This window comes from Gavialis gangeticus, unplaced genomic scaffold, assembly GCF_001723915.1.
Source record: "Gavialis gangeticus isolate Ggan-Ray unplaced genomic scaffold, GavGan_comp1, whole genome shotgun sequence".
NCBI classification, from domain to species: domain Eukaryota; kingdom Metazoa; phylum Chordata; order Crocodylia; family Gavialidae; genus Gavialis; species Gavialis gangeticus.
In genome coordinates, this window is record NW_017729019.1 from 12,340,829 (window position 1) to 12,350,668 (window position 9,840).

The 9,840-nt window shown below is 43.6% G+C and overlaps 1 protein-coding gene and 1 pseudogene across 1 annotated transcript in view; one reads left to right on the forward strand and one right to left on the reverse strand.

Moving 5' to 3' along the window:
* Positions 1-9,840, forward strand: part of CAPZA1 (capping actin protein of muscle Z-line alpha subunit 1) — a 20,002-nt gene that overhangs the window by 2,711 nt on the left and 7,451 nt on the right. Inside the window, exons 2-8 of the mRNA XM_019514083.1 lie at positions 5,067-5,130; positions 6,220-6,271; positions 7,209-7,272; positions 7,377-7,583; positions 8,032-8,111; positions 8,590-8,668; positions 9,212-9,283. Of these exons, the coding sequence (XP_019369628.1) occupies positions 5,067-5,130; positions 6,220-6,271; positions 7,209-7,272; positions 7,377-7,583; positions 8,032-8,111; positions 8,590-8,668; positions 9,212-9,283 (618 nt within the window). The remainder of the gene's footprint in view (positions 1-5,066; positions 5,131-6,219; positions 6,272-7,208; positions 7,273-7,376; positions 7,584-8,031; positions 8,112-8,589; positions 8,669-9,211; positions 9,284-9,840) is intronic.
* On the reverse strand, positions 439-5,057 carry LOC109295307 (annotated as a pseudogene).

Below are 9,840 nucleotides of genomic sequence, written 5' to 3' on the forward strand. Positions count from 1 at the left end.
TGAAGATATTGAACAGTGCAGGCCCAAGGACCGAGCCCTGTGGGACCCCACTTCCCACGTCCTTCCAGGTCGAGAAGGACCCATCCACTACCACCCTCTGGGTGCGACTCTCTAACCAGTTGGCGACCCATTGGACTGTATGGGTGTCTACGCCACAGTCCCCCAGCTTCCTAATGAGAATGGGATGAGAGACAGTATCAAAAGCCTTCCTGAAGTCTAGGAAAAGTATATCCACTGCCACCCCTGCATCCAATGATTTAGTGACCTGGTCGTAAGAGGCCACCAGGTTGGTCTGACAGGACCTGCCGCTGATGAACCCGTGCTGGTTGCCCCTGAGCATGCAGTTCCCTGCTGCCCCTCCTGGATGTGTGCCAGAATAATTTTCTCAAACAGCTTGCCCAGGATCGAGGTAAGGCTGACTGGCCTGTAGATTAGTTTCTTACCTTGAATAAGCACTGCTCTGGCTGTTGTGAACTATTTCTACACAAACACAGTTTGCAGCTGCCATTTTGCCTGCTTAAACTAGCAAGTGGTTAGCTTCCTTACTAGATGCTTTCCCCATTTTAGAAAAAGGAAGTGCATTTCTGCCACAACCCTGCAGAGGCACTTGAAATGGTAACCATGAGGCAGGAAATAGGTCAGGTCCTGTTTTCTTAGTTCTGCAGACATGCATGCTGCCAGGGTGTCAGCACCCAAAGGCAAAGGTACTCTAGAATGACACTAGTTTTGACAGCTTGATATGCAGGGCTACTTTGCTGTGTATGAAGGGGGCTTCCTCCACATTGAGCTGGACGATAGCTGTATTTAGTGGTTTAAGGTAACCAAGTCTAATACCCCAGAAAAAGCAGAGGAAGCGGCAAGAGGATGGGGAAATTATACTTAACAAAAATAGCCAATTTCCCTAGCTCATTGCTGCTGGTTTGCAGATAGGGACATGGCACTTTCTGCCTTACACATTTAATTTCACCTGTCTTGCTAAAGTAGCAGAAGGTGGTGGCAGATGGGTGCATGTAGGAGTGGCCTTTTATAATTCCCTGAAACATCTGAGTCTCAGCCTTGATCTTTTAGGAAGCAACCTGTGCAAAAAAGAAAAGAAAGTTGGAGAGAGAAAGTTAAAAGTATAATGGTATTTCTTTAGCAAGACACCTTTCACAATCCACATAAGGGCCATATAATTTTCCTTGTTGCACATCACTTCATAAATATGCATGTGGCTTAGTTATTTTCATGGCCAGTTTGTTATTTTCCCCCTTGTTGTCCAGCTGCCATTTGTAGGAGCTCCACAAGAAGGAAACTGTTCTATAAGCAGCCAGGTTAGGGGCAGCTCTCCTATTGGGATCCTCCCCATCAGAATGGATCTGGGTGTCTGTTAAGTGAACCTGTCTGTACTCAGAGGACAGTATCTGCAGTAGCACCCTGAACATTTCCAGAGAGACATGCCTCTGCATGTGCTTACACTTGCACTTTCTAAGAAAAGCACATGCTTGGAAGAGATCCTCAGCCATCTAGGGTAGGACATGCAGTAAATTCTAAAGGCACAGCCATGAAGCAGCAGCAGCGTGCCTTTTCTTACTGTTTCAGTAGTCTGAGTTGTAGGCTGCTAGATGGCACCGCTTGTCACATGTTCTTAGACAGTTTATGAAATCAGACTGTCTAACTAGAATCAGTAGTTAGAGTAGGGGAATTTATTAAACAATGGAAAAGTCTATGTTTTAGTAATGCCAGAAGTCTATCCTTCTGTGGCTGCAAAGCAGAAGGAGCGGAAGGTTGGGAAGATGGGCAAGCATTCTACCCCTGTGCCAAGGGCCTCTGTTATTCCTTTCTCTCTTTGCTTTCAGGAGTTGCATGCTCACTTGTATAAATGATGTTGGGCATTAAACAAAACAAATGTACATTTTTTAAAACTTTTTTTTTTAAATAACTAGTTTTCCTGCCATTTGTGAGAGATTAGCATTGTGGTGAGGCTCAGGCCAGCTAAGGTAGAGGCATTGTTGGTAAAATGGAAGCAGCAGCAAGGAAGCACAGCAGCACATCCAGCTGTTAATCTCTCTACTCCCAAGTTGCTCTTCAAACCTTAATACATGGACTGGGAAATACTGGTATGTATCCCACTAGAAGCTGGAAAAAGGTTTCTGGACAGAGTTGGCTGCTACCCCCAATCATGAAGCTTAAGTTAATTAAATGATTATTTATATTCCTTTTGCTGCTCAAGATAGTCTTTAAAAGGCAAAATTTAAAAATAATACTTACTGAAGCTTGATTGGCCAAGACAATGAATACAAAGTTTTATCTGGTAAGAAAGCCTTAACTTTTACTCGTGGTAAAGTTGGAAACAACTTGTAAGCTATGTGGAAGGCATGATGTGTTTGATATCATCTTTAAATTCGGCAGCACACTTTTGTTGGTTGAATGTGTGCCTCCAGAGACCTGTCCAGGAACATTATATTCTCCCAGGTATTCAGAAGCCAGGAATTTGCAAACCTGTTGTTTAGAAGGAAGACTCCTAGGCCTTACTGGCACTGCCACATGCATTGCAATGTATCATGCTGCTGTCTAGTACACAACAGAACACACTGGCATTTTTATTACCCCCTAAAAGGGAAAGGGGCCTGCCTTCCCACCTTCAGAGTTCAGGCAAGCTCAGATACCTTCTTCCCCACAATGAGCTCTCTCGCATTTTTATTATAGTACTTGCAATTCCAAATGCCTTAACTCTCTCACTACATTGTGCAAGTTCACGCTGGGGCTACAGTACACCTTCCAGTAAAAACACACAGTCCCAGACAAATGGAGGAATAATGTACCACAACATGGCACCAGCAAGTCCCTGTATGGACACATGCCAGAAATGCTGCCACATTCTCCATGGAATTGTCTTCAGTTCTTTCCTTAACCAGAGACTCCAGACGAACAGTAATTCCAAACACGAGAGTAACATGGCATTAATAATAATAAACCATGATGTCCAGTAGTGAATCCCTAACCAACTCCATGCAAACTCAGCAACTAATTGATAGGCTAGTATGAGCTTGAAAAGAAGCTCTCTCTGTTGTCACCAAGTAGGAGGTTTAAGGTGTGAAAGTTTCTTGCCTGTTCCCATTCTGTGTCTCTGTTGTACAGGGCACACTGTGTGAATGAAAGGCAGAAAGCTTTCTATGTAATCAAAGTAGTAGATATACAGTACTCCCAGCCTTGGAGAGGTATTCAGTGCATGCAGTAGAAATAGCATTGGCTTAGGTTTTGCAGCTTTGAATTCCCAGAGGTCTTTTGGCAGCTTTTGCTTTGGCTTCAGTCATTCAAGATTCTCCAGCTGTAACAGAAAAGTTTCTTTGTGGCTACTGTTTTCTGGACTGTAGTTCCTGCTCCCTAGACTACAAGGAGCCTTCAGATGAGCAAGAGGATCCAGTTCAGGTTGTTTATTGCTGATCCAGAGATAAACATGCAAAGTGAATGTCACAGTAGCTAAGCATGCCAAAAACCCAAAGGGAAGTGCCCAGCCTCGTTGCCAGCTGACTCTCTGATCCTTTCCCTGTTTGTGAAAGTCTTTGAGACCATGGCCTGTATCGCTGATTTGCGGAATCGAGCCTCTTTTTACAACAGTCTTGGGAAATAGCATTGCAGTCACTTGCTTGGGTGGAACACTGGCTGCTGGAGGCTCTTCCCGTTTCTTTCTGCGTTGCGGACAACAGCTTGCATTGGAATTCACCCACAATGCAGCCAGGTATTGCTGGCTGATGCTGTGTCCACAGTTCAGCTTGGTGGGATTGACCTGTCTTGCACAACACCCGGGGCAACCACCAGCAGAAATCTGGAGGTTGGTTGTGGAAGCAGAGTCTCCTTTGGCTGACTTCTTGGTTTCATTTTGTACGTTTCCATTGGCCTCTGTCTCTTTGCTGTGTATCTTGACATCTCTTTCCATTAGCTCGGGTCACCCAACTTCCCTTTTAAAGCCCATCAAATTTAACTAATTCAATTTAAAGTATCCAGGGTTATTCCTTTATGCTAATTTCTAGCTTCATGGTATTCAAGATAATGGATCGGAGAGGGAGAGGTTATTTGTCTTGCTTGTAGAAGGGATCTCCTCACAGCCTTGGCATGTTGCTGTTTTCCTGGTGGTCAGTAGCATCTCCTCCTCCAACCAGTCATCAAGAACAAATGAGTTGCATCATAAGCAACCACTGAATCTCACAGTATAGTCTAGAAACTCCCTAGCTACAGCCATTCAGTGGGCTGTAATACCCTGCATCTACCGACAGCTCCCCTTAAGCCAGGAATTTACTTAATCTCTACATGAGTAGACTTCAACCTCCAGGTAGCAAAAGCAGTGACACAGTCTGTGTTCTGCTGGGTCATAAAAAGATAGCTAATAATGGGTGTGCAGGTGCCCAAGTTGGGTAGTTCAGTGTCCAAGCTACAGTTTGAGATTCAGAAAGGTTGTTTCCAAATCAAGGGCTACGTTTGCAGAAGTTTTCCCGGATACCAGGTACCCAGAATGAAGTCATGGGTGCTGAGCACCCGCTTCTCCCACGGACGCTCTTTGGAACACAGGATTGGAATGGGCCTCTTGGGCCATGGAGTCCAGCCACTTGCTTACATGCAGCCATTTACCTAAAGACCCGTAAAGAATTGCCCACTCCAGACCTCTCACGAAGCTTTAAGGTACAGATCAGAGACAACCTATGACACACTACAGATACAAACAGGGATGATACAGGCACTGCCCATACCCAGCCACTGCAACAACAGAAAAACCCTTACTTAGTTTATACATGTTCAGAGGATCCTAGCAAGGCAGTTTCTGCCAGCCTAACCTGGGGGAGCCAAAAGCTTTTAGCTGCTTTAGGCCCCAAATTTCAGTCCAGCAGCTGAAGCCTTGGCAACTAATGGATGCTCTGCAAACCTATTTAAATTTCTCCCTAAATATAGTATTGCTGAGAACTAGGAGGCCCAGTCCAGCTAGTGAACTGTGGTGAATTATGATGGTACACACTGCAGACTGTATTAACCCAAAAGTCTGATGTTTATTGAGTTTTGTCCACTAATGACTATATTCTGCTTTACTGTAGGTACGTATTGCAGCAAAATTTATCACACATGCACCCCCAGGAGAATTTAATGAAGTGTTTAATGGTGAGTAAATAGGAACAACTCAATGACTCATGGGTTTTCCATGTTTAAGTTGTTACCAAAAAAAACCCCCAAGATATTGAAGGTGCCTCACAAAGCATAGGTGCAAGACTACTGCATTCTTTTTAAAGCCAACATAATCAAAGTTAGTGATTTTGGGGTATGGACATGAAGTGCCTTAAAGAGGCCCAGTTTCCAGAGACTGGGTATTCTGCACTTCCTGAAAAGTAGCCCCTTTACAAGCCTCTCAGCCTAACCAAAAAAAATCAGTCTCTTAGATACTGGGTTTCACTCTTTTTTTTTTTTTCTTTTTTTATCTTCAATGGGTTTTTATGCACCTCATTGGCTTTATTACAGTTTATTTTGTTAATAATTTTCAAGCTTAATCAAAATACTAAGGTAAAAATCTTACATGCAGTTGATGAATGCAAAATTCTATAGCTGGGTGCTGTTCAGCTGCACTTCTATGCTGCAACCTTGTTTGGAACTATTGTGGCAAACATTAAAATGTTCTAAGCTTTTGCCAGAAGACTCTAAAGCGTAATTATATTCTAGAGTTTATATTACGAAAGCATGACACCTGGCTTTCTGTTTAAGCCGTTCATTTTGGACCCCATTCCAACACGTTTTTACTTCAGCGCTAATCAAAGAACTTTATTAGAGGTGGAATACTTGTCACTTTACTTTTGCTCTCCCGTTATTAAGAAGTGAATGAAGGAATAATTTTTTTTATCTTAAATACCCATTGGTCAGAGGCCAAGCAAAGAATACTATACCTCCCAGAAGTGAATATTTCAGAAAGCTGTGAACATGCAAGTATGAAGTACACAGTGCAAAACCAGTGTAATCGTAGTCATTGCTGTTTGTATGACTCCCAAAACCATCCCCTCTGTTTAGCATGGTTACAGTGTTAAGTGAGTTTAATGAAAGTCACCACCCAGACAGCAAGGAGAGTTTAATGCCACTATGCAACCACATCCTGTGCTAGCAGAATACTTCTGACACTCAAGTGTCTGCCTTTGCACTATTAAACAAGTGAGATAGAAGCAGAGACTCAAATATTTGATAATCTATGCACTTTCATCTCTCTAGATGTGCGGTTACTGCTTAACAATGACAATCTTCTCAGGGAAGGGGCAGCACAGTAAGTATTGTTTGACAGCCACTTCACAATTCAGCACTAACAAAGTGTACCCTTCTGTACATCAAGTCTAATGAGGAAACAGGACAAGTGATCACAGCTGCCTTTGTCATACTGTAATTCCCCCTTTCCAAAAACAATGCAGCATCTAGAGGTTCCTTCTCAAAAGGCCTAGGCAGAATGACCTTTCACAGAGAAGAACCTAAGTACATGTGGATATCCAGCATCTGCAGAATGTAACTTTTCAGAGGCCAGATAAACAGTTAATGCTTGTAAACCATTCTAGAACTGGTACCACTGTCTAGTTCCAATTGTGAAAATTTAACCTGAGGAGGCTTGCAGCTTATGGTGACTCTTAGCCAAAGTTTGGTAAATGACCATCCTCAACTAATTGCTGTCAGAGTATCTTGTTTGATTGTTCAGTAACTTCAAAAGCAGTCTTGTGGTACACGTGGAAGGCAAGACGGCAGGATTTGTGTTTGAACTACACAAAGCCTCCATCAGCAAGTTTTTCTAAAACAGATCTCTTGGAAACATTAAACTCAAATTATATCGTGCTTCACCAAAGCTGGCCATGTTAATTCCAGCTGTTACCTGTCTGAACTGCCTTGACCTGTTCATCTTCCTCCAGGCAATAGCTCTGCTACTAAACTTCCTGCTTCCCCAGTCATCGCTAACTAAACCTGGCAAGAGAACTTGGCTTTTATAGTTACCTTAGAAAGCAGGTGCAGGGCCGGCCTGCTTTTGGTGCCAGCCTGGCATAAAAGCAGCACAGAAAGCCTTTCCTAGAGCATGTTTATGAGGTATCTATGGTTGATATTTTCATGGGGAGTGAGCAAGCAGGCTCTGTCAGGAAGAAGGGATTTATACTTGACAGTGTCAGAAAAAATACGAATAGCAATATCACTATTAAAGCTTATCCTCCTTCTGTTGTTAACAGTGCATTTGCCCAGTACAACATGGATCAGTTCACTCCAGTGAAGATAGAGGGGTATGATGATCAGGTAAGAAAACACATTTGCTTTGTGCTTTTGTATGCAGCAAATTTGAAAGCCGCATGAAAGGGTTAAGTATGTGAGTAAGTGCCTTGCTTTCTTTTTATTTTCAGGTTTTGATTACAGAACACGGTGATCTGGGCAACGGTAGATTTTTAGACCCGAGGAACAAGCTTTCCTTTAAGTTTGATCATTTAAGAAAGGAAGCTAGTGATCCCATGCCTGAGGACACAGAAGCAGCTTTAAAGTCTTGGAGAGATGCCTGTGACAACGCACTGAGAGCATACGTGAAAGACCATTACCCCAATGGCTTTTGTACTGTTAAGTATCCATCTTTTTTCACTGGCGACTCTTTGCCCCATGTCTGTTAGCACCAGGCAGTGCTACTGAGCAGTGATATTTCAGCTCTGTAGTCTTCATGCGTGTCTGGTCTTTGCTGTGAAGCAAAGGGTATAGGTAGTCTGTCCAAAAGGGTACAAGTAGTCTGTTCATGCATTTGGGCAGGATGTAACCAGCAGCAAAACATTTCCCAATAAGCCAAAGTTACTGTGTGCAGCAGCCCTGGCTAGCGCTAAGTTGACTGGAAAAGCAGGCACCATGTGTGTATATATAAAGGGGGTAACTAACCGTATGCACATGCTTTCTGGTTTGTGGGGTAGCAGAATCCTGAATTTCTACTAGCATTACTGAAAAAAAAAAGCTCAAAGCTGTTAGAGTTCTAGCCCTGTGCATTCTAGCACTTAACTTTAACTCTCTTTATGAATACAGGTTTATGGCAAAACTATAGATGGGCAGCAGACGGTTATTGCCTGTATTGAAAGCCACCAGTTTCAGCCCAAAAACTTTTGGTAAGATAATTGAAAAGATGTTTTCTTCTTGGACTCCCACTTCTCCCAGCCCTTTGAACCCAATCTCTGTCTCCATGCTTGCATCAAAGCAGTATGCTAGGAATCAGATGACCACTTTTGGATCAGACTCAGTTCTGCCCTCAACTTGCTAATGGCTTACCTCCCCATCAGGCCTGATAAAAGGCCTCAGGACAAGGCCCCCCTGTGTTGCTTTCAATCATTCATGTAAATAATACTGTGAACCAGGTGGCAGTAGCTCTCTTGGTCCCAGAGCGTACATGCATCATATTTCTGCATGCTGAAGCTTCCATCCTTGAACCACACTACTTTAGTGGCACAAGATACCCAGCAAGGTATTTCAGTGCAGGCCACAAAGCACTAGGTACTCAGCAGACTGAGAACTATTCCTGGTCTGGCTCTTCCATTAGTGGATGAAGCTGAGTACAAACAAACAGCTTCCCTGTGTGGTTTTCTGCAGGAATGGTCGTTGGAGGTCCGAATGGAAGTTTACCATCACTCCACCCACAGCTCAGGTTGCTGCAGTGCTGAAGATTCAGGTAAGTGCATTGCCAAACAGTAAATCACACCAAATCCAGAGTTGTTTCGAATTTTCCCAGGGATTTGTCTCCCAAATGAAAACTTAGGTGTATGCAAATACAGCACTTTCAAATTCAAAAACTGCAGCGACAGCTGAATCGTTTAATAGTCCGAAGCATAGTCTTGAGAATGGTTCCTTTAAGAATTAAACACTCAGTCTGGCCTGATGGCACAGTTCTGTATCATCAGATGATACATTAAGCTGTGTTTCACTCCTGACCCTTGCTAATAAGGGGTAGGCTCGTAAACAGTCTGTGAACACAGGGATTGCGTGCTCTCATTCCAGCTCTACCAAGGGCTTCCTGTATTTGCATGGTCTTGACTAAGAAGGAAGGCAGCCTTTAGTAGCCTCCACATGAAGCTGTGGCAGCTCTCTCAGCATTACAGTTGAGTTTTCTCCTGTTCTTTGGATCTGTGTGTAGCTTGCTTAACACAGTAAAGCTCTGGTTTTGGATGGGGATCACAGTATTAGTCATACCTTCCACATCTCTCTGTTTGTGCAGGTTCACTACTACGAAGATGGCAATGTGCAGCTGGTTAGTCATAAAGACATCCAGGACTCGGTACCGATTTTGGTGAGCATTCAGAGCTGGTAACGTGCCAGTCACCCTTTTGTCTTGTCAGAGTAAAGCTGTGCTTAATCAAACGTGGCTCCACTCTTGGGCCTCTTACTTTACACACACAGACTGTGAGATCAGACTTCAGGCTGACCTGCCAGCGTGCACAGCATTACATGGGATATCCAGCTTTGCTGTTGCTTATGGAGAAGTACTGTGCCAAGAAGCACATCACAGAGACTAGAAAGGACTCTGGGCTATTTGTCTTGTGCTCTTCCCCATGGGAGCAGAATGGTGTCTGCTGGGTGCCTTCTGGGTAAAGGAAATTTGGACTAAAAATACAATGGTTACATTGATGAAAGGTCTAGCATTGCAGCACTAAGGCCAAACAATCATAGTAGCTACAGAGGCTGTAGACTCCTAAAAGATGTACTGAAGGGAAGATGACTAGCTTGGACCTTAAATAAGTGGGAGCCAGTGAAGTAGCATCCCCATCATCTGTTGGGGAGTGACCATCTGATTTTGCTCGCTAGAGGGCAGTCCTCCCTTTCCTTTGGAGCTGACAACATGCCTCC